Source organism: Physeter macrocephalus, chromosome 4, assembly GCF_002837175.3.
Source record: "Physeter macrocephalus isolate SW-GA chromosome 4, ASM283717v5, whole genome shotgun sequence".
NCBI lineage: Eukaryota > Metazoa > Chordata > Mammalia > Artiodactyla > Physeteridae > Physeter > Physeter macrocephalus.
In genome coordinates, this window is record NC_041217.1 from 119,824,035 (window position 1) to 119,849,900 (window position 25,866).

At 36.6% G+C, this 25,866-nt stretch overlaps 1 protein-coding gene across 5 annotated transcripts in view; it reads right to left on the reverse strand.

Annotated features, from left to right (window-relative positions):
• TNNI3K (TNNI3 interacting kinase) overlaps positions 1 to 25,866 on the reverse strand; it is a 280,116-nt gene that overhangs the window by 156,954 nt on the left and 97,296 nt on the right. For all 5 annotated transcript variants that reach the window (XM_028489254.2, XM_028489256.1, XM_028489255.1 and 2 more), the window contains 6 exons: positions 13,411 to 13,497; positions 12,783 to 12,839; positions 11,737 to 11,829; positions 11,593 to 11,650; positions 11,272 to 11,466; positions 10,432 to 10,536 (listed from right to left, as the gene is read on the reverse strand). In XM_028489254.2, the coding sequence (XP_028345055.1) occupies positions 10,432 to 10,536; positions 11,272 to 11,466; positions 11,593 to 11,650; positions 11,737 to 11,829; positions 12,783 to 12,839; positions 13,411 to 13,497 (595 nt within the window). The remainder of the gene's footprint in view (positions 1 to 10,431; positions 10,537 to 11,271; positions 11,467 to 11,592; positions 11,651 to 11,736; positions 11,830 to 12,782; positions 12,840 to 13,410; positions 13,498 to 25,866) is intronic.

The window sequence follows — 25,866 nt, forward strand, 5'->3', positions numbered from 1 at the left end:
TCTGAGACTTTCTGGCAACTCAGTTCCATGTGATTAATAAAAATGATATACTGATTTCTCTTGCAGAGTCTTTCTCTAACGTGCTCCATGTACTTTTGCCCTGACACCCCCTATTAACTGCAAGGATATCTCTGTGAAGGTAGACATAGACACCATTATCTCCATTTGCAAATGAGGAACCTGAGGCAGAAAGAAGTCAAGTGACATAACAGCAGTGACACATGAGAACAGAAATAGAAATGAGAAAAATGACTGTCTTTTGGGAATCAAGAGGGTGTGAAGGGATGAACTCTTCCTTTTCTTTGACTATTGAAAGAAGAGCAGGGGGCAACCTTCTCAGTGTTAACTTTGAAAACATCCGCCCCTGCTCCTTAGAGTGAGAAGGACAATATCTCAGTTGAGTAGTCCGGTGAGCTAACTGGGCATAGGGAAGGAAAGATGCCTAACTACATAGATGCTCCATACATCCTCTGCAAAACTAGGGCTTCTCCTACTTGACATTTTTTCCTGGCGCGAACTCTGGTATGTGCCTTTGATGATGCTTCCCCTTCTCTGCCATTGTGTTCCCAACAAATGACTGTTGAATGATTGAATGGCAGATGTTTAAATTGTATGCTTAAGTTTTGTGAATGAGCCCTAGGAAGAACAATCACTGAGAAGGATCTTGAATAATCAAATAACCCTGTGAACCCTCAGCTATATTTTTATCCAAATTCTGTTCTAGATCTGCATCAACCCAATGGGAGTGTCAAACTGAATCCCTGTTGCAAGTTTGAACCATGATGGGATGGAGAGGTCTCAGTGAAGAAAGTAATACAGGATTAGAATTCCCTGGTCCATCTTTATATATATATATATATATATATATATATATATATATGATCTTCAGTCAAACAATCCAGTTAGCTCTTACATCTTCATCACAAGAAGAAACTAGCCATCTGAGATTTTATAAACAAAGTTTGTGGTACTACAATCAAAAGGGGAGACAGGTCCTTAGAAATATTTAATTCAGTAAAGAAACTTGGGCATTCAAGAATATTAAGTAGTGAAAATATTCCTTAAGAAAAATAATGACAATAATATCTAATGAATTTTCTCATTTAAACCCAATAAGGTAAGTATTATTATTGCCATCTTGCAAATTAGGAAACTGGTATTTAAATAAATGGCCCAAGGACACAGGTAAGCTGTAACACAGCTGGTATTTGAACTCGCATGGTCTGGTTCCGTAGCCTGCAATCTCAATTGGTTCATCCTGTGGCCTTCGAATAGGGTGGTAACGCACACCAACACAGATTCCCGGAACTGTTCATGCTGCAAGTCAGAAGAAGACTAACATTATTGGAAGAGTTGCGTCCTCACAAGGCTGACAAGGAGGATTTTGAGACAGAAAATATTAAGCAAGGCAAGAAAATTTATAATTTTCTGAATCTCTTTTTCTAGGCCAAATTAAAGGTAGAGGTATTGAAATTCAATCAATGGAAAAATATCTTCCTATTAAGATTTTTCCTCATTTATTAGCTAGCAAGTCTGGCTCTGGGCTCCGAGTCAGGCTGCTCTCTATTATAAACTCCAGGATCTGAAGAACATAACAACATAAATGAATCTCAGCAAGCAAAGATTGAAAATGATGAACTGAGAAATGCACAGATAACCACAAGGTGGCATTAATATCATTATTGAAAGGTTAGCTGCTTAGGAAATCGACATGGTGCCAGGAGGGGCACTCACAGTGCCTCCCAAGAAATGAGAGCAGAGAAGAAACAAGACTGAACAGAGAAAAGCCTTTGCTGACATTTTCAAAAGTTGACTCTATACAGGCCATATCCCCAAAGGATGGAAAATGGCAATGTGAAGAACCAGCAACACCAGAAAATTGCAGGCCAGCAAGTTCACTGCCAGTCATAGGGAAGCAGTGGAAAGGTTTTGGCAGGTCAAAAGGTGCATCCCTTCTTCTCCAAGCTCCACCCTGGGGTGACAGAAGGTAACCCTGCCACAGGGAAAGCACTCCTGTCTCTGGCTTTGGGAATTCCCAGGGTATGGCCGTGTTGTACTGAAGAAAGAGGCAGCAGACTGAACCACTTCACCACAAAAAGCATGGGTGTAAGAAAGTCTAAGGCCAGGTTCCAGTGCGGACTAGTAGCATTTTTATGTCAAATCAAAAGTGAATTTTGGTATCACAGAATTCCTGTTTTTGGCCAAACCCTGACTTTCTATGTTCTCTTTACACACAGATACATTTATTTTGTACACACACATAATCTTGTGTACGGTGTCACATGGCATAGGGTGGCTTAGAATCCACCTCTAAGATGTGAGATTCAGGGATGTGTCTAACTGGGAGGATTGAGGCAAAGATTCTGATGGAAGTTTCAGCGAAAGATGGCAGGTTTGACTAGGTCTGTGTTAGCAGTATGATAGTGTGGTCAGAATGAAGGAGCTTTCCTCTGATTTAAATATACCTATTTTAATTTAAAGGGAGTATGTGTCTAAGGGAATTTACTTAATGAGGTGTTAAGTACGAGCACTATTTTTAGAATTGGTGGATGCAGCCAAAATTAAACCAGACATTCTAATGGAAGCAGCTGAGAGAGGAAGAACATTTTAACTGGGCCTGGGAGGAAACTTTAGCTATTTCCACAGGGGAACAAAGAAAGCACAACTCAGGACTAAGGGACGTTATAGGATAGAGTAAGGAGGGGGGACTGCTATTTTGGCTCAGGAACCAAAATGAAATGTGCTGAGAATGTTTGGGACACATCTGGCCCTCTGGGAACTGTGGGAATCAGGTTAGAGGGCAGGGGTGGATCTACTATCAGAGAAGAGGAGGATGAGCTGGACAGTGAATTTCTATTTAAATAACAGGTAGGAACTTGAGAGTCAGAGGGAACTGTCTGCTTCATCTGGAGGTTCAGGGAGCCGAGGACAGACAGGCTGACTTTAAGCATGTCAGAAATGGGAATGGAAAATCTGACTGAATATCAACACCTGAGTGAAGCTTGCAAATAGGATGTTTTAAAAATTAATTAATTTTATTTTTGACCGTGTTGGGTCTTCGTTGCCGCGCACGGGCTTCCTCTAGTTGCGGCAAGCGGGGGCTACTCTTCCTTGCGGTACGTGGGTTTCTCTTGTTGTGGAGCACGGGCTCTAGGCACGCAGGCTTCAGTAGTTGTGGCATATGGACTCAGTAGTTGTGGCTCACGGGCTCTAGAACGTAGGCTCAGTAGTTGTGGCGCACGGGCTTAGTTGCTCTGCGGCATGTGGGATCTTCCTGGACCAGGGCTTGAACGTGTCCCCTGCATTGGCAGGCAGATTCTTAACAACTGCGCCACCAGGGAAGCCTTGCAAATAGGATTAATTTGTAGAATTAAATGTCTGAGGAACCCTTTCAGATGGATATGGTATAATAAGGTTCTATGAGTAGAGTGATCAGAGTCTGTGTTTTAATTTTCACTTTTAAAGAAAAATGTGTATGTGTGTTTTCATTGACCTAGAGCAAATGGAACTGTGAGATGTTTTTGCATTTATATAGCCTATTTCATACTATTATATCTTATTACAGTATATGTTTTTTACTCTTGAACCATGTTTAGGTTCAGGGACACATGTCCCCACATTCCCAAAGCTATTCTCATGTTTTTAATGTAACAAAAAAAGTGAATCAGAATTATTTCAAAATTAATTTATATATAATATGCTTTACTGAGTAGTTTTCACCACATCTCCCAATTAGTGGTATTAGTTTATACATTGTGAAAATGTGTTTATAAACTAAAAATATTTAGTATGCAGTTGACATTATGTTTGTGCAACTAATTCAGGCAAATCTAGATCACCCTTCTACCCAAAGGCTAGTACCTGTTATCACTAGTGCAAATAAGGCGAATGTAACCCAGACTGCTGGCTACCTACCAAAACTCATTTCCTCTTCTGGGCACACAGCTGGACTACATTTCCCAGTACTCCTTGCAGTCAGGCATGGCTATTTGAGCTCTAGCCAGTGAGATGTGACTGAAAGTGACATATGCCACTCTAATGCCTGGCCCACAAAGCATTTCATGCACGTCTCACATATTCTTGTACCATTTATGCTCACTTGAATAGAGATGATCCCCAAGGAGACCCTAGATGCAACATGCTGAAAATGGGTCCTGAACAACTTCATGGGTAAGGGACCACCACAACAACCTGTTAATTCACACAATCAAGACACAAACTTCTACTGTTTTTGAACCATTATACATTTTGAGGTCTGTTATTGCAGCAGATACCTTAGCCAAACAAATCCAAATTTCATCTTGGAAAGCTGTATAGCTTAGTTTTTTTTCCCTCATTACTCATAGTAGTAATGAAATTGACACAGATTGAAACTGATTACTTAAAAATTTTTTTTTTTAGTTTTGAAAATCTGAAGTCATCTTACAATTTTGGATATAGACATTTCATAATTAGGCACCCCTTAAACCCTCAGGCCCTAAGCCCCAAGGTATCCCTTGTACGTAATGAATTAACTTCTCTATGAATCCCAAATGGTAACAGCTAGGTCTCATCCTTGGGAGAATTGAGAAAAATATCTCTCGAATCATTTTCTATAAGGCTTAATTTCTTCAGAACTGCAGATGAGAAAGAATGGAAGCATTACAAAAACATGAAAATGTGCATGCTTATATGTGCACTGATGTATAATATTCACATATACATTTATGTGAGTCTTTATATATGTGTGTATTGATTTACTATACATAGGTCTATATTCTTCCAGGGTTTTATAGCCTTGAATACTCGTATGAACTGTGTGCACTTCAGTTGTCTAATATTGAAACTTTTATTTCTGTTTGGCTGCTTATGAAGATTCTACACTCCTGGGAACTTTTCTAATATTAAGTATGAATTATAAATTAGGTGCTCAAGAATGCTTTAGTATACATAGCACAACTCCCATGGAAACTGCTGGATCTTGGAACCTACTCTGTGCCATAGGTATCATGAGCATGTGGATCTGTCTTTTGCGTTAGTTATTGAATGAATGAATGAATGATTATATTGTATTTAGGGCAGTGATTCACAAAACATTTGGAATTACATTGTGACTTGATTTCCCAATATTCCCACTCCACCCTGGAAGAAGAGAAGGATGAGATTGTATAGCAAATGGTTAAGAGGAGTAATTGGTATTAGACTAGAAGGTAGTTCTCAATGCTACCTGTATATTGGAATCACCTGTATTGCTCTCTAAAAATATGACACCTGGGCCCCAACTCTGAGATTCTGATTTAAGGAGCATCAGGGTTTTCTTAAAGTTTTCCTAGAGATTCAAATGTGAGAACCATTCCAACTAGAAGAATGTTTTCTCTCCTTGCTTGATTATAAGAATTAGCTAGTAATCTTGTTTAAAAATATAGATTTTCAGGTCCAATTTAGGACATTCTCAATCTGTGCCTTTTAGGAAGGAGTTTTTGATGTTTTTTAAAAATGAGGGCCCCCAGGTGATTCTTATGACTGGGAAATAATACTTAGGCTCTAAGCTCTGCTGGAAAGGGGCTACAGTCTGTCATCCTCAGCTGTTCCTCCAGGCATAGCATAGACTCTGGCTCATATCAACCATTCAAATATTTTATATTAATTAATTAATTCACTTAATTTTAAAGTGGAAATAAATGAAAAAAATTGACAAAATTAAAAATGCCACTTGTGACTGGTTTTATACTAGAGATTTACAAAAGTAGAGTTGTGAAGAATTTCATGAGTTTCAAGGGTTCTCTTTTAAGACTTACTATAAATATTGCAGTGTAATCAATTAATTGGCCTGCATTCAAGTATTCAGAATTCTTTGCAAGATGGTATTTGCCAGTGAATGCTAAATTGCTTCTGTATAGTCACTTATTAGAAAAGTCACAAGCGAAAGGAATAGCTGAGAGCAAACTCTATAATCTATGTGAATCAAGGAATACAATTGTACCTAATAGGTAACAGAAAAACAATTAATAATTTGTTAATTTTTACTTGATTGCTGTTTTTTTAAAAAATGCAGGGTTTTTATATTTTGTATTCAACTGAAAGGCAAACACATACATCAACTTAATATAATTATTAAAATTTTTAATCAATTTTTTCTTTAATACCTTCTGAAATCTTCACTAACTTAGTTAAATCCACCTTCAAAATTAAAATTCTTTTAGCCTTTACTAGCATTGTCATTTAAAATTATCTGCCATTTGTCATCAGCAAGTTGGCTGTTTTTAAATTATCACTAATTATTTTCCTTTATAGTCACTCAAATAAGCTGACACTCAAAAACAGCCCTCAGATCTAAACCTAGACCCCCAATTAATTAGTTGTGTTATATAAAAATAAATATCTGTATGGATGAGAATACCGTGGAGTGTTTTTCCATCCACATCCTTGACCTATAAAGGAACAAGTGAGGGATTAATCACAATAACAACTGGCATTTCTATATTGCTTCACAGTTTACAGGATGCTTTTGTACATATCTCTCTTGGGAGTGCCATGGCCACTCTGTTGGAAACATCACTGTTTCATTGATTACAGTGTTGTTATATTATTTACTTCAATACAGAAAAGACCATTTATTTGATGTTTGCAGTGATGTTTGGTTTCAACATCAAAAAATTTGGAAAACGAACTTTACCAAGAAAACAAAGATAGCTGCTAGTATTAAGTAAAAAACATTAAAATGTTTAGCTGTAAACCATGTTTTGTAAGCTCCAATGCCACAAAATGAGCATATAAATTGGACCAGGTATAAACCGGTAAGTTGGTAGGTGGTGGGGTCTATGACAAATTGAAAAGTACCTTCCTGCCTAAAGCTACACATTTAAAAATGTAAACATTATAGGCCAAAGAAGACATATCCGTATGCCTCATATGCAACTTCTGCTCCATACTAGCAGAACATGGAGTGGAGAAGAAGAAATAAAGCAGAAACACAGAAGCACAAGGAGATGGTATGAGAAATGGTTTGGGTCACAGGAATTGCGCCTATAGGACTGAAGTACAAAGGGCAAGGTTGATCAGTGTGGCCGATGCTCATCCAATATCACCCAGCCTCCTCCTATCTCTCTGTATTGACTTGGTTTTGCTGTGTGGTTGCGTCAGCATAATATAGCTATAAGCATGTGGCTGTGGGCTTAATATCTTTAGTCAGTTTCCTTACAGTAAAATGGGCATAATAATAACTGTTTTATAGGATTGCTGTGAAATTAAATGAGAGCATACATAACAAGAGCTTAGCAGAGGTTTTTCACATTGTAAGCACTGCATAAATTCTCATCATCATCATTGGAAAGAACCACTTCCTTAAGCATTCCTTGATTTATATGGTAAGAAACTTATAAGGGAAAAGGCAAAGTGTTTTCCTTTCACTCAAATAAATTAACAACCACAGAACCAAAGATAGAAGTGTCCCCTCTCTGTGGGCTGATCTGTAAGCTGAAACAACTTCTTTCTTTTAGAACTGTAAAAGGTATTGGGCAAGTTAGTCAGACTCTATCTACAAGGAGTCATACTTGTACCAACTAGGCCATTTCTTTCTGAAATGACGTTCATCGAAATGCCTCCAGAATTTGGTTCAGTTAAAAATCCATTGACTGAACACCTCTGTGTAAGATACTATGTTTAGTTTTGGAAATCTGAGATGAAGAGAGCAGGATTGCTCTTCCTGAGGCCCTGACCTGCCCAGAAAAGTTGGGGAGAGAAACATGGAAACAGGTCATTTCAATACAAACGTAATGCCCGAGTTCCTCACTCTATTATGTACATCTTTCCCTCTACCTCTTTCAATGGGAGGGACTTTGTAAGCATTGTGCAAATACAAGGATTAGTATGCTATGAAAAGACTGAGGAAAGATACATGCCTATCCTTCAAAGTCTAGTTTTAGCTCTACATCCTCCAGGAAGTTTTCCATTCTACTTTGATCTTTAATTTACTCAAAATCCTTTGAAAATTGCTGATTAAACATTTTGGCCCTTAATCATTTTCCACCTTAAATGGCAATTAATTTGCTTCCTGGGCATATGTTTTATGTACCTAACCAGATTGTAGTAGTAATCCCTGAGGAGAAGGACTTACTCTTTTGGGCAGTACACATGCTACATTTGCATTAAACTGAAAAACTGAATGTTTTATTGCTACCAGATTAAAGAGCAGTAGAAAATAGTCCACAAATAATAAATGCAAGAATTTGGTACTCTGTTATATTGAAGGCACCCATGAAATAGTGTTTCATAAGACTTGAAGACTTTTTGGCACAATTTAAGTATTTAGGTTAGATTAGAGACAGAAAAAATGGTAAATATATACTTATATCTGTTACATAATATATGTTCTATTTTCACTTTTAATCAACAACATTTATATTTTTGGTCCTGCTTTATAACCTGGTGGCAACAACTTACACTTACTCACAGGGCAACAGAACACACTTTCAGTTGCCCCACAAGTAAAGCGTTGCAGCAAGAGAAAACTTTCAATGAGCACATTTGTTTCAATGACACATGCAAAGATGGTTGGGATAATGAAACAATACTCCTAAAACTCACAAATCACCAGTTTGAATTATGCTAATTTATCACCTATATCTGTTTCCTGAACATTGTTACTGAAACCCAAAGAAAAAATATGTTTATTAACATAAATATTTTTAATAGAGAGGTAAAGAAAATAAGAGGGAAGAAATAACTTTTATTTGAAAACTAGTAAACAATTATAAATAGATTGAGTCCTATATATATTTACTTCCAATATCTAAGATTCAACCACTCTTCATATCTAATTTATTTATCTGTCTCTTCCTTTCATTTCCTCTGCCATTAGTGAACTTCTGCTTTTCGTTACTTATCTAGATCACTGCAACAACTGCTTCACTAGTTTCCCTTCAAGTTGATCTATTATAAAGACGCTGAATTAATCTTTCCATACTACAGTCCCAAATTTGTGGCTCCTTGCTCTAACATCCTCAGTGCCTCCTTCTTGCCTACAGAACAAAGTCTAAACTACCTTACTCTAGCATTCACTAATTTCTGTGCTCTTGTTTCAGTTTATTTTTCTTTCCCAAGAGTCCTCTTCACACATTAAATACACTACCTACATTTATACATTTCATCTACTGAAGTGAAACTATTCAGTGTTCCTATACATGCCTTTAACTTTCTAATCTCTTTTTTTTTTCATGTCTTCCCTAAGCCTAGGATATTCTTCCAAATTCTAACCATCCTTTATGGCCAAGCCCGAAGGTCACCTATTCCATAAAGTTGTTCTAAATTTCTCAGAAGTAATTAATATTCTTCTTTCTGAAATTTTATAGAAAATATTTCACTATTTCCTTAAGAGAACTTGTTATTTTTATACCTAGATCATATTTAGGTATTTTTCTCCTCTACTAGACTAGGAAAGCTCCTTGAGAATGGAGTCTATGGAAGTTTCACTTGGCTCTACTGTGCCAAGTATAAAGGCTTTGAATATAGCAGATGCCCAAATAGCTATTGAACAAATGACTGGAGTAATTAATGAATATTTAGCAGTTTTAGAACTGTGGGCTTTGTATAAAGGATCATATATGGGATCTACTTGAACCTTACTGGCAACCATGAAATGAAAGTTATTGATTTTGAATAAGCCGGCTTGTTTCATAAACCAGTGGTTTATCAGATTGGTGGTTTTCCAGATATTCTCCTTAGCACCTTTGAGATTCCAAAGAGATGGCCCAAGGATCTCCCTCTTTGGCAGTTGGAAATGGTAAATGAACAGAATTTTCCACTGTATACTCTGCCTTCAACTAAAGCTGCTCCTTTTGTGTATCGTCCTTTCTCTAAGACTTCGCTTAGAGAAAGCGTTCACTATTTAAAAAAAAAAAAGAAAACCTTGGGGTTCCACCACTGAAACATTCTAGTTCTATATTTGTTTCAAGTCTCCATTCCACATGAAAACATCTTCACATGATAGCTAGGTAAATGAGCTGCTGTGTTTTGGCTGAATTTATAATTATAAGAAAAATAACAAAATGTTAGCATAAAAGTAGCATTTCAGATAATTTTATAACAGGTCCTACTATAATACCTGACTTTGTATGAGACATGACATTCTATAATGGTCATTGATCTCAATCCCTGATCTGACTTTACTGGCCTGAGAACTAGCTAGCTGGTGAATCTTACAGATGTCATAGTCTTTCTGCATGTTTTTCACAGATTTGAAAGGTCCCTGAGAGGCAGTTATACAGCTTTTTATTTCTGTAAAAGACAATGACAAACCTTTCTATCCCCTAGGCTTATGGTAGCCTGTCCCCTTACCCACATAGTAGAAAACTGTGTTCTGCAATAAATCTAAAATGTATCTTCACTGAAATCTGTCTTAGACTCCTAGTGAGTTACACAATTCCAAGTTCATTATTTAGAGGGAAAAAATACCTGTTTAAGTCACGGTGTATAATTGGCTGTGTCAAGTTGTGAAGGTACTCCATACCTTTGGCAACATCTACTGCAATAATTAATTTAGACTGCAAGTCAAGAGTCCTAGAATTTAAAAATAGATTTAATGAGGATGAAATGGTCAAAGCCAATACCATACCTTTCTAAAAGAAATCAGTAGTGTGTGTGATTTGTTATTCTGTATAATTTCAGCCTTTTTTGCTTGATTGAACATTAAGCTAAAAATTCAACAAATTTGGAAAAATAGCTTTTCTACATCTGATAATGTTTAATTATAGATCAATTCAGATACCAACCCCTCTTATTTAAACAGTCAACTTGATTTTATAATCTTTGTAATTTTATATTTAATTTCTTTGTAATAACATAAAAATGGAATCTAATCACTGAGTAAAAACCACATTCTAATTATCGTATGCATAGATATAGGAAGTGAACTCAAATTAGACTTGTGCAAGACTATTCTTTCTTAAAACCTTAAAAAATAAATACTGTGACCTCTGGTAATTATTTTATTCTAATCTTAGACATATCTGCTTTACTGGTATGTCAAATTTAGCCTAATTATTATAAGCTTCAGTTACTAATTTAAATTCCTTGAATTTGTTATCTTAAACTGAATTCCTGTTAAGAAAGCACAGAAATCTTTCTAGTCATTAAAACACAATTATTGGGCATTAATTATTAGCCATCTTTAAAATGTCACATTTCCTAGCGCTCAGAGATATCAGAAGGTAAAAGCTCACCTAAGCAGAAAGCGTATGAGGTGTTGCAACTGTAATTCCAATGACATGCAAAATGATAAGTCAGAGACCATACCTCTTCTGTTCATGAAGGAGGGAGAATAGAGAACCCCCTGATATGTACTGAGTGACGATGGCAAACTGGCTGGGATCGTTCAAGCAAGCACCCACGAACTGAATGACACAGGGATGATTAAGCCGGCAGAGAATGGACACCTCTCGGCAAAACATATCCACATCTGACTTGGAGCAGTAGGTGTTGGCTCGATAACTGGAAATGACAGCAACAGGAAGTCTTCAGTCAACAGATGAATCAAAACAAGGGGCTAGCCATGCATATGCTTCTCAGAGTTTACTGCTCTACTTGGATGCTAAATTTTCTCATTTGCTTGCTTACCGCTTTATAGCCACTATTTTATTTCTGCATCGTCCTTTATACACTTTCCCAAAAGAACCTAAAATTGTTTAAGAGAAACAAGTAAACACATCTTATTAAACTGAGCTCATTAAACTAAAACAGACTAGTATTTTCTTAGGTTACCTGAGCCGATAATCTCATGGAACTCAATTTCTGAGAGCTGAAGATGGAAATGTGAAGGCAATCCAGCCCTTAGAAGGAGAACATCTGCCTTCTCTGCAAACAGGAATTATTATTTTATTTTTTAAGATAAAAAGCACACATGTGGATGCTTACACACACATGAACATGTATACTTAACCAAAAACATCATACCCTAGTAACATTTAATTTTCCAACTGTAATTGACTACTTGGAGATACTAAAACCTTATCACAAATGATCCCTATTCCCCTACATTAAAAGCCTGTTAGTTCTCTGTCTCTGTTACCTGACCTTTGTTATCAGAGCTAAGAGTTTATTTCTGATTTGGTCAACCACTAGCTTGTCTGTATGATGTGGCAACTCTGGAGTATAGTCCATATCACATCATGATATAAAGAGTCTTATCTGGTCAATCCCTGCAACCTGTCACAAAAAGCTTAGTCAAATATCCATAAACTAAACCTTCAAGAGAAGCCAATTAGGAAATAAGCATATGAATTATTCAGAAGAAACATTCAAAACCAAAAATAATTTTTAAAAACTTCAAATTCTAAATAAATATAAATTTACAGTTGAATATTTTTTACTTTCCTGATTCAATGGTATTAATTTCTGTGTATAGCATACATTCAAAAAAGTTCCCAAAGTATTACTTATTTGGGATCTTTTGAAAAATAATTTATTTTTCAATTTTTTTTCCCTATGGCAAACCTTTTCCCAATTCTCCTTAAAGATATTAATATTTCTAATTTATATTTCATTAAAAATACAAATGTCTATGTGAATTTGATCTTCTTTTGATATTCATATGGAATTTTCGCCATTATACCTTCATGAACTAAGAGGACATATGCAAAATAACATAGCAGATGAGGTTAATTATGGAAAGAATGGTCTGTTAATAATATTGTTTATGCTTGCAAAATAGTCATTTGTGATATACAAAACAAAATAGAAAGTTATCATATTTGAGTCAATAGTTATTGTTAGTAACAAAATATAACAACTGTCCCATATTAAAATACCTTTTGTCATGCTTTTAATCTTCCCCAAAGGGGATGGAACAGACACATAGGAGCCATCTAGAAATCAAATAATAGAGTTAAAGGTAGCAAACATTTTTTTCCATAAAAGCTAAACATTATAAAAAGTAGCACGTGACAAAAGAAATTTGCTAAGAAAACCAAGTGAGACTATAACTTAAGTCTAGGTTTTTCTCTAGATACTGAAACTGTACAGCAAGTGTTTATTTAGAGAGTACATAAAATGATTAAAAATAAAAATCCAACGTCTAGCAGACTCCAGTGGATTTAATTTGTGTCTGCATATGAGTATTCTCTGTCCTGTCTTAATAGATTACTGAAATGGAAAATGACTGCTCTCAGCTTACCCAAGCCTTCCCAGTCATGCACCAGCCTCATAAACATCCAGTCCAGGGAATGTAAAACTTGGAGGAACTGCAGATTGGTGAGTTAGAAAGTAGCCTAAGTGGGGGCTTCTTTATTTTCAGCCTCACCCAGACGTAAATCTTCTTAAAATAAAGCTGATCTGACATGCCTTCATCCCTAACCCCAGAATGTTGGTAACAGACACAGGTTTACCTTTAGGCACAATATTGCACTAACAATGAAAATTTAGTAAGAAAGGGGGTACCTCCTCCAGGCTGAGAATATTCATTACAGGGCAATTCATCCTGAGGTCTCTTATAATGTTTCAGGAGTGTGACAATTGCATCATGTCCTTTATGAAAAGACAAAGAAGGACAAAGGGTCTTAATTCTTGTTTGATTTATTCAGCTCACCACCTAATCGAAAAATAACCAAGGTAGCTTGAAACAAGATTAATCTTAAGAGGTAATACATTGCAATAGGAATTTAGTGCTTTCATTCATTCATTCAAACTCTACTATCATTTTGTAATGTGTAACAGTATCGAATCACTAAGTTGTACACCTTAAACTAATATAATATTGTAAGTCAAGTACACTTCAATTAACCAAAAAAAGACTGATATATGTGATGTGCTATTTTAGGCACTATGTTGGGTACAGGGGATGCAATGAACAAGGCAACTATGGGCCTACCCTCAGGAAGTTTAGTGTAATTGAACAAATAATAAAAATGATGAGAATTTCTAAATGAGTACATATCAAGTGCTATGGGAGTATATAATAAGAGCACGATTAAAAGAGTGAAAAGCACATTTGGTAACCAGGAAGGAGAGATGTATTTGCTGTGATTGAGCATTACATTTGGCTGGCAACTGCAGTATAACAGGGCATTAAGATAATCTGCATAGGTTTTTGTGGCAGGAGACAGCTGACTGCCTACCAATATTTGTAGTTCCCATTCACAGAGTGATTTTGTCACTGGGAATGGTTGCCCACCCAGGGACAACAACTCCGTATTCCCCTTGCAGCCAATTGTGGCCTTGCGACAAATTTCCATCAAGTAAATATGAGCAAAAGTGAAATCACTTCCAGGCCTGGACTTTAAGAAATAAGTGAGTCTTCTCTCCTCTTCCTATCTGCTGGCTGGATGCAGAGGGCTCTAAGGCCATACGGGAGGGGAGAAAGCCATCCACTGACCAGAAATGCCCACCCTGGACTGTTACATGACTGAGAAATAAATTTCTATTACATAACACCACCAAAATTGGGGAGTTTGTTAATTGTACTAGGGACTTATAATTGTGAAAATGCTAAATAAAATATAAAAATAAAAATGCTAGATTCTCCTCTGAGTAGAAACAATTTTCAATAGAACTCTACTTTGATACTATCTTATGCTTTAACTGTGAAAATAATCTACTGTAGCTAATTTATACAAGAAGAAAACAAAGTCAACCTTAAAGACCCTGCCACGAAACTTGTGAAATGCAACAGAACTCACTGTAAAAAGGGCAAAATTTAGAAACTGAAAAAGTATAAGTGCTTATCCACCACGAAGGGTTCATAGTTAACACTGGTTTGAATACACCTAGCTAATGTATAGAATATATGCTGTGAGTTGTGCCTGCTTATTAAATCCTCCCTTCAAAAAAGAATTAAAATTAATAGAGCATGCAGGATCATAAGATGAAATGATTAAGATGTTTATCAGCACTAAAAGCTTTTTCAAATGTAACATTCCAAGTCCAGATTCCTCAAGAAAAAAAAAAAAAGAATTGTGATTATGATTGTTAAAACTTGTAGCAAAACTTAAATCTATGGAGTTAACAACTAGTGTCCATTTTCTATCATCCATAGCTTTCTATTCATGACTGGCAGATCTATGATTTTCTCAAATCATAGACACAGGTTATGATGAAATAATGGGGAACCAGTCCCATCAATACTCTTTCTTTGGACTCTCATGTGCTTACAATCAGGGAAACCTCAAAACATGAAAGACATAAGCCAACAGGTAAATTTCTAAAGGAAGAGCCTACTAGTCAGAAGGAAAAGAGAATGTAAAGAGCCCCAAATGGGAGAAAGCATGACATGTTCAGAAAATGAAAGGTGGCCAGTGTGGCTGGAGCATTGCAAGCAAGGATGAGTGGTACCAGACTTGGCTGGAGAAGTCGGTGAGTGCACATCATGTGGAGTAGCGCTTCTCAAATTTTATTGTATGAGAATCACCTGGAGTGCATGTTAAACTACAGATTCCTGAGCCCTACTCTCAGAGATCCTGATTGAAAAGGTCTGTAGTGGGACCTGAGAGTTGCTTTGCTAACAAAGTCCCAGGTGATGCTGATCAGCAGTCCACATTTTGATATTATTGATGTGGAGCTTTATAGCTTTATAGGTTAGGATAAGGAGTTTGTGTTTTAATGCAGATGAGATGGGGGACTACTAGAGGATTTTAATTAATTGAAGGACATGGTTTGTCTTTACTTTTCAAACATACCCTTGTTTACAGATTACAACTGATGATGCATCTTCATAAGGCTGTTGTAAAGACTAAGTGAGATTATATATGTAATATGCCTAACAGTTCTAACACATAAATATGCCTTTTGGATCTTTTCACTGCTTTCTTGCTTCACTATTTTGCCTCAAGAATTGTAAATGAACTTAGAAACTTGTTTTTGGAACTTCAGATACATTTTCTCAATACCAAAATATCCAATTTTTGTTGCTGCTATTGTTAATTGCCACAAATCTAGCGGCCTAAACAATTCAACATTGTTATCTTATAGTGCTGGAGGTCACAGTCCAACATGATTCTCACTGGGCTAAAATCAAGGTGTTGGCAGGGCTGCATTCCTCCTAGAGGAACATCAGTTTCCTTGCCTTTTCCAGCTTCTAGAGGCCACCAACATTTCTTGGCTTGCGGCCCCCTTTCTATATCTTCAAAGCCATCAACGGCTGGCCTGAGTCCTTCTCACATCATATCACTCTGGCTTCTGTTTCTTCTTCCATATTTAAGGACCTCTGTCATTACATTGGGCCCACCTGGAAAATCCAGGATATTCTCTCTCTCAAAGTCAGCTAGTCATCAGCCTTAATTCCATCTGCAATCCTAATTCCCTTTGCTATTTGCCATGTAAGGCAGCATACTCACAGGTTCCAGGGAATAGGACCTGGGCATCTTTGGGGGCCATTGCTCTGCCTACCACCTTTAGTTGTGACGAAAATCAAATCTCAGTGTGCTTTGTTTGCATGCTGGTACAGTTTTTCTTTCTTCCCCATTGCTAATGGCCATTTGAGCCTAAGGATAAATTAGCACCACCACCAAGAATTTCCTCTGGAATTAAAACACCCCTTCATCTGTCCCCTTGCTAGATTCTTAGGTTCTAAGGTTGTATCTGCCCCTATCCACACTGTCTGCTCCTACTTTAACAGGACCTGTGGTGCTTTTGGAGTTTTTATTTTACTTAATTTGATCTTTAAGTGTTTGGGACCAGGAAAAACAAATCAAAAACAAGTTTTTTTTCTTATTTCTGTTTTTCCTAGGACAGGCTCCTTGAGGAAAAAAAACAACCTAAACCACAGGCATTTACCCAAGTACAACAAAGCTTAATTCACAGAGCCCACCTCCTCACCTGTCTCAGCCCCTCCGTTGGACTGACTGTGGCTGACAGCCGAGAGGGCCTCCTGCTTTCCCTAGTGAAGCAGAAAGCCACATCTTGAATCCTGAAGGCCTGTGTGAGTCAGTGATCACACCCTTGATGTTACCTTTCATCTCAACAGCTCTCTTGGCTCCACTTGCTCTGAGCAGTTTTAATTTCCTGCCAGCGCAGTGGCACAATTTGTTGGCATTTTCTTTAGGATGCTTTCATCAAGAGCCTAATGAGTGCCTGGGTTCTGGCTGATGATACGCATGAGGCTGCCAGGGAAATGCCAAGAGGCCCCCTTGGCTCTGGGAGGCATCTCCGCCTGATTTCCCACCTCCTGCTAACTGTGGGCTGAGGCACACATGTATGGGAAATTCTCCTCTGCTCTCACTGCACTGACAAACTACAGTGTATGCAAAGAAACCTGAAAACCACTAGGACCCAGCTCCCTGATACTTGGCTATGAGGGGTTAAGCAGAAAAATGCCTTGATGGAACTCACTAAATGGACTTGTAAGCCAAACTCCTGATAATGGATATACCCAGATAACCAAGGCACACTAATGGAACACATCCAGAGATAATCAAAGTCCCACTAATTAAATAAAATGTTTTCCCATATCTAAGAATTTACTATCTACATCCAAGTATTTTACCCAAATAGGAGGTTGCTATGATATTAGCCTAATGCAGTTAGAATAATGATTTGTACTTTCAGAGTATTATTCATTAGTGCCCCCAAGGGTTTTGGCAAATGGGACTCTCCTGCTGGCTTGAAGTGCCTTTCATTTCCTGCTCCCTACTCTTCCAGTCCTGTCTATATTCCCGAAATGCCATGCTTCCCCTTTCATTTGTCATTTTCTTATGTTCCTTTACTCCTTACATTTGGAGTGATTTTCCCCACCACCCCCCAAACTTTCTGAATAGCTCTTTATTTTAAAACCTAGGCTGTTCTTTAAGGCTACAAGTCCATCCAAAGGGCTGTTACACGGAGAATTTAGTACCTACATCACGGGCATGTATACAACAGAGGATTCCTAATTATTCAAGAAGAAAAAGTACAAATTTTATTATTTCCCTATAAGGTTGTCTCTCAGTCTCCACCATTTCATCTTAGAAACAATGAATGCTGTTCATCGCTATGAGAAATTATTTTAAGAACATAGAAGAAAGCTTGCTACGAAAATCATTTTAAGAACTAGATCTGAAGATTAATGGTGAATGACACCAATACTAAGACCTTTGTGACTCTGACACCCTGTGGGTCTGAGATTAAGTAGAAAACATGGAGATTTGATCTCGATTACGGAAGCCAAGAAATTCTTATTGATCTCATGTGTACCACATGCCCAGGTCATCAAAACAGCAGTCTGGGCCATTCTTTACATGTGCCTCAAAAAATAAAACTCTCACAGCAATGATATTGATGAGACTTTGCTCAATATTTTGCTATCCCCCTTTCCCATCATGTTAAAAACGCACTTTCCAGAAACATTGAAAAGTGAGATCAGAGGACGGCTCCTGATGTTTGCACTTCTATGGCTCCTTTTCCTCCTAACAGTCCTGGTCCCATCCACTGACAATTAAATCAGAGGCAACAAATATTCCAGACTTGCTACATCTTCTCATGACTTAAATCTGAAAGATACTTTACTTTGATATCACAAGAAAGAGAACACACCCCCTGCTTCCTCCATAATTCTTATCCCTTAATCACCAGGCCCAGACAAGAATGTCACCAGTCCTCCTTCATCTTGAGATAAGAATCCACAAGGATGAATGCTTTTGCCAAAAGGACATTATATACAAACCAAGCCATTTAACATTCCTCTTTCCTTTTTTTCTCCCTTCCCATTTTGCCTTTATTTTCCCTTCCCTTTCCTTCCACAGATATTTATTGAGTGCCCATTAGAGACCAGCTCAAACAACATCTTCCCAGGGAAGCCCTCTGTGACTTTTCCATTTAAGTGTCGTTGAACTTTTTACTTACCATCTTTGTACTTTTTACTTTACTTTTTACTTAATAACTTTTTAATTTTTACTTTTTATTTTATTCATAGCACTTCCTATTATCTGATAGTTTCCATTTGTTGTCTTGCTCATGACCTGTGTTTTCTGTTAGAAATGCAAACTTTTTAAGCGCAGGGAGATATTGTCTGTTTCACTCACTGTTTTACCTCAGTTCCTAGTACACTGTCTAGAACATATTAAGTTTATAACACTTTTTTTGAATGAATGAATGAATGGTACAAAGTATGAGAGTGTAATGTTGAAACAGAAATGCTCTTTACTGTTGTAATGAATGTTGTGTAGTAGACAAGAAAAAAAATATATATATATAAATGTTCACTCAAAATTGTATTTAGCCAAGCTCTAGGAAGGAAAGGTAGAGGATGCTGTGAATGTGCCATAACGATGCTATTTTACAATAGGCTGGAGGGGTCAGGGAAGAGTTCCTTGAGGAACTGTCTTTTAAGCTGAACTTGAAAGATAAGCATGAGTTGATTAAGCAAAAAAGGAGAAAAAAAGAATTCTAGTCAGAGTAAAAAATTTTGCAGTTCCAATAATAGAAAGAGGAGCTGTATTTAGAATATTCTTTAAAATCTTCTGCCTATTAATTTGAGTATTAGAATTGTTCAGTTAATAAAAAACCTATGATATTTCAAAAATCCCTACAGAGAAAACAGAACAGTGGTAATTAGTATTCTTGAAAAGATCAACTATATTATGACTGATTAGATGCCATTTAGTGAGACATGGAATAGAATGTTATGACTGAAATATCTGCTCATTCTCTATTTCACTTCAACAAATGTGTATTGAGCAGCTATTAGGCATCAGCCATTGAACTAAGTTTTTGGAAGATGGAGATTAACAGCCCAAATGTTTGTTCTCAAAAAGTTTAGGGGGAGAGTGTTTCAACATGAGATAGAAATGTGCGTATGGCACAATAAAACATCAAGAAAGGATGTGTGTATTAGGCTGGAATGTCAGGGGAGACTTTCTGGAAGAGAGGATCCATAAACTGAGTCTTGAAGGTGAAATAGAATTAAGAAATTTAAGAAGTGAAGTCAGGTAGGCAGGGTGGGAGGGTGTAGAGAAAGAGAGGACTGCTTGAGAAAAGGCTTGGAAGCATGGAATAACATGATATGCATAGAGGAGCGAGTAGTTTTGCATAACTACCATGTAGACAGACACTGGCTTACAGGGTTGTCATGTAGATTTGATGGGATAATGTGGTGTAGAATGTGCTTGGTGTAAAGTGAACCCCTAGTGAATGGTAGGGATCTAGTGAATGTGATGATGATTGCAGCATGTGGGTCACTCATGTGACAAGAGGGACTGGATATGAGGTTTGAGAGGTAGGAAGGGCATAGGGTATGCCATGATAATAAACTGAGACTTTTTTTTCCTAAGGTGATAGTGTGTCAGTGAAGGATTTTAAGCTGGGGAATGATATGGTCCTATTTACAGCTTGGATACATCTTTCAGACTACAGTTAGAAAATGGAATCAAAAGATGCCGAAGACAAAAAAAAAAAGTAGTTATGAGACTATTAAAATGGATCAGGAGAAGGAGGATAAGGTTATGGATTAAAACAGTAACAATAAAAAAAAAGGATGGATTCAAAATGTAAGTATGAAGTAAAATAAGACTTTTTGATTGAATGGATATGGGGGAAGGGAGGTTGAGAGAGAAAAAGTAGTCAAGCATCAATCCAGATTTTTGACCCAGGTGCTAAGTGAACGGCAATGCCGTTAAATGACATAATGAATAAGGGATATGGTAGAAGAACCTGACTGATGAGGACAAAAAAGATATTAAGTTCAATTTTGGACTTGTTGAGTTTTACATGCTCCTCAGATATCCAAGTTAAGGGATCCAGCACGTCAGACGGTGTGATGTTTTGAAAACATGGCCACAGAATCTTTGATACTTCTCCATGACTGAGGAGGAAAACCCTGCTGTAGTAAAGACACTTGCAAATTTGTACTAAAATTTTAAAATATTATGTTATATATTTGCATGCAACTATACATATTAGAACAATGATTTTAAATTGCTTAATATTCTGATTAGTGATTTTCAAAACCTCTTTGATCTTGCTGTAGTCCTTAAATTTTAAGTTTTAAATGAACGGTATTACTTAAGTCATAAACAAGAAATATATATACAACCAAATAACACAAGCTTTTATATATTCCGGGTTTGTCTAGTGGTGTTTGGCGGGGATAAAATGCTTCATTAGGAAGTTTAAAGAAGATGACCATTATCCTAATATGTCAATGTCATATTTCTTACTGGACACTAAAGCATGTTGTAAATGAGGGAAGACTGTAAGATTTGGAAGCTTTGTGGAGCATGATTGTATCTCTGCTATGCACTTAATAACAACAGATACCACTATTTTTATTGAGAATCTGTAATCCAGACATTTACATCTTATCCCTAACCCTCAGCAGAATTCTTAAAGTGGTTATTAATTTACTCATTTTAAATCTGAAGATTAAGGCTCAGTTAAATAACTTGCCCAAGGTCATTAAGTAATAAGTATGGGATTTGGACTTAGATCTATCTGATTCTGAGTGAGGTGGTAAGCGGCTGAACTGTGCAATGAGACAGACCTTTGTTTGGTATCAGCTCTCCACCTAAGAGCTGTGTGGTTTGAGCTAGCGTGACAACACCTCCAAGTCTCAAACATTTTATCTGTAATACAAAGGTAATATCAATTTAAAGGGTTATTTTGATAATTAAATTATATACATATTATATATGCATATGTAATGTGATTAATTAATGTAAGTTCTCTTTTGCTGTTTGTATTAATGTTTGTAGCTTCTTACACAGTTATTATGTCTCAAAATTTTTTGTGTTATCCCCCATAAGAATAAAAGTTCTTCCTATTCTAATGAGAGTTGGTATTATTTTATTTGTTTATTTTTTAAAAGATAGAGTTAACTAAACATGTAGAAAGGTAACCAGTAGACACAAAATTGCACATAGATTTTAAAACACCATCTAAATATTTTGTTTATTCCTTCCTCTATCCCACCCCAATCCACCCTATCATACTAAACTATGTTCATTAAACTAAGTAACTAAACTCCAAACAGGTAAGAATTCAATATAGAAGAAGCTTGGGAGTTTATAATCCGTGGATGAAGATTTATCAAAAAATTTAATGAAGCCACCTCTTCTTCCTTCTACTCCTCCCTCACCCTTATCTCTTAGTTATTTTTTACTGGCTGAAAACTGTAGAAACTCACAACTGTAAGACTTCATTACTTTTAGAGAATACACTATGGTACGTTTACTATAAATAATTCACACCACACTACACTTGTCAAAAGGAATGAACAAAGTATACATCATGGTACAGGAGCCTTGATTTTTATTGTTTTTGCTCACTTACTCACTAATTCTCCAACTGCAGCTCCCTGTCACTGTGAATTAGAGTAGTTCTGCTGTATACAAATATTGTATTCTGGGTAATTAGATATTGGGATAGGAGCCTCTGTAAATTACTTTAACTGGTGTCAGTACTGAAGCAAATAAGTTTTAGTTCTGTTTCTAGTTTGGGTTATTTTCTGACCCTAAACAGCCTGACATAAAGGAGTGCTTTTCTTTGTCAAAGGCAGCCTTTTCAAATCTAACTGCCAGACACACTATTGAGCTATGTGCTCAATTCTAATTGGCTGAGATCTTTTCAATTCAGCAGTTTCATCTTTAATGCAATGGATGTAAGATTATGTGTAGGTCTTTTCAATGGGTTTTCCCTACTGGTGATTAGGGCAGAGGATTTGAACATAAGCAGGCTGCTGGCTATTTCTTCTGGCCAATTTAAATTGATTCATACAAGTCCTTTGTACCCCAGGGAAAGAGCAGAACATATCCAAGTGAGTGAGACAGCTATGGCTACTCTCAGGTGGAACGATAGAAAAGAAGAGGGAGGACAGACTGGGGAGAGGAAACATTCTAAGTATTATAAAATTGGAGCTCTGAGCCATCTGGCAGTGAAATATTGAAACTTAACCAGTAGGCTTCTGGTTACTGGTTAGAACCAAGGTCACCAGGAAAATTATTTCTAAGATTGATTTTGATACCTTTAGGTTAAAAGGGCTATGTAAATGGAAAATATTTTTCATACCTGATCCCACAGGGAGCCATAGTGAGTAAACTCTTTTCTAAAAATATTCCAAAAGATAGTAGATAATTCTTTTCAGAACTCCAAAGTACCTCTGAATGTGCTATAACAGAATAGCAGAGAGGGTCAGCTAAAAATTTTGTTTGGGACACATGAAAAATTTGCCTTCTAACCATTCAGAGATGAGTGCTGTTGAGAAAGCCTCCTAGTTCTATCTTAAGAGGGTAGACTAAGATGAGCTATTCAAACTGGGCACATTCAAAAGTATTCCTTTTTAAATAGACAGACCCTGGTTATGAAGTCTCTTCTGAGTTTTCTAAGGACTGGATAGGGTACAGGGCAAGCCATGATGGGGCCATTTTTACATCATCCCTATTCCACAGAAAGAACTCTAAGTGAAGTTTTAGTGCTTTTTCAACTTCATCTCCAAGTTGCTCAAGAAAATCCTTGGTACGCCATATCAATTAATTTGGTGACTCCCTCTCTAAAGGAGAAAGCAAGGCCAAAGAAAACAGGGACAGTGCACTGCTGACAATATTTTAACATGGCCATTTCAATCTTCCTTGAACACACGAAAACAGTGCAACGTTTCTCTAGCAAGAGAAAACAGCAACAAATTTATTTTGTTGGTTTAACTTGCTCTGCCCTAGAACATATGCAAAACATCCATCTGTCTCCTGAGTAGTAACATTCAATTTGTTAAAATTCATAGTAATAATGAAATGCAACACTGATGCCTGGCACATTAGTTGAACAAATAAGTGTGATAAGTATGGCATATATTCCAGAGACCAGTGGGTAAGTCCTCTAAGCTAAAGGATTTTTGTTGTCGTTTGGTAGGAAATCTTAGGAGCTTACACAATGATTCACTGTTTTATAAAGTGTGGAATTCCACAAAAAATAAAAGTAAAGCCAGTTTTCAACCATTACTCTCAATCAAGTAAAAACAAACAAAGCCAAACCCTGTGAAGAGATAAGCTGCAGCAGCTACTTCTGAGCTGTCTTCTGGAAGACTAACGATTTGTAAACAGTCTTTCTCTGAAACTCAAATTTATTGAGAGACACTGTCTGAGAATCATTGGAATAAATGCAACATAACTAGAACTTAGTAAGGCCTCTCGAGGCTTCAGAATATGTAAGATTTTCCAACTGATAGGCAAATATATAATTACCCATTCTTTTACACAAAGTAGAAGGCAGTTATACCTAACAGAAATGTATATAGTTAGTCATCAAAAGACACGTACGTGACATGTACATGTATAACAAATGTTCCTAATAGTCCCCAACTGAAAATTATCCAAATGCCCTGAAAAAGCAGAATGAATGAATTGTGATATAATTGAAAACATAATACCATACAAGAATGAACAGTCTAGAGCTACCTGCAATAATATGGATGAATCTCACAAACTGTTGGTCAAAAGAGGCCAGACATAAAGATGTATATAGCATAGCATTTCACTTATATTAAGTACAGAAAGAGGTAAAGCTAGTCTATGCCTCGAAAAGGCAGTGGTACCCTCTTTGGGGAGTGAGTAGAAGACAACGTAAGTAGGGCTTCTGGGTGCTGACCATGTTCAGTTTCTTCATCTAGACGCTGAGTGAGTTCAGTTTGTGAAAATTCATTGAGCTATAATGTGCAAGGACGCATGTGCACACACGCGCGTGTGTTTATACAATATTCAAGTAAAAAGTAAAAAGCATAACAGGCCTATATCTTAACTCATTCCTTGCTATTCCATGTCTGTTCACTTGTCTCTAGTAAAGTAACTCCTATATCATTTCCTCACTAGCAGTCTTCAGACCTATATGTTTTTCTTTCTCCTTGTCTATATGCTTACAATAGCTCTCTATTTGTATCCATCAAACTTCATCTCTCTGTTCATTAATGGACTTCCATGTCCTATTTCAGGCAAAAAACCTTTTAGATCATCTTGGTAGACTAAGAAATCTTCCAGTTTAGTAATTGCTCTTTTTAAGTATGGTTTTCTAAGATTCTAACATTTAAAAAGATAAGAATAATTCTTTACATACTTTAAACATCCTAATAAGACAATGCAGGCATCAAAGTCTGATATATTTTACAGTATTTAGTTGTAACTCTGAAATCAGTACTGTTCCATGTCACCTGAAAATTTACACTCTGTTGGAGTTTATGCGTTTATGTAGAGCTCTCTTAAGAGGTATAGTATATTTTAATAACAATGGCAAAGATGCTATTTTACCTTCTAATTGTGTCTAGTTTCCTCTCCTTCAAAATGAAAAATTCACTATTAGTAATCTTTATTTCTGGATACTACTATTACCACTGTTATTATTACTGAAATGCCAATTATTACGTATTTATTTTGTGCCAGCCACATTTATAAGCAATTTGCACATATTATCTAATTTAATCTTTACCATCTTATGAAGTTGTTATTGTCCTCATTTTTCAGATGAAAAACGAAAGCTCAGCAAGAATAAATAACTTGCCCAAGATCAAGCAACATGGTTTGATTTAAAACCAGGTGTTCTGCCCGAGCTTTCACCTCTTTGAGCTCAAATAAGTTTATACTTAAGCACTAAACATTGGTTGCCTTACTTTTTCTAGTGCAGGCATTGTTAGCAGGGTTAGATGTGACAAATACTCCCTTTCTTTCTTTGCATTAGTTTCATTTTTAATAATTTGAATCCACATCAAAATTCTCCCATATAAGAGGTAAAGACTAGTTCTGCATCTACTCTAAGAAAGTAACTATCATTACCTATCACAATTTTGTTTCTCCAGTATCTAGAAATGTGATATCTCCTTCTCCCTTCAAAATGCCAATACCAAGAATGACTTCAGCTCATCTGCAGCCCAGGAGTTGCTTTCCCTATTGTACTCTTTGATCCAAGTCTCCAACGATTCAAATACAATCTCCAGAGGAAATGGGAGTATAC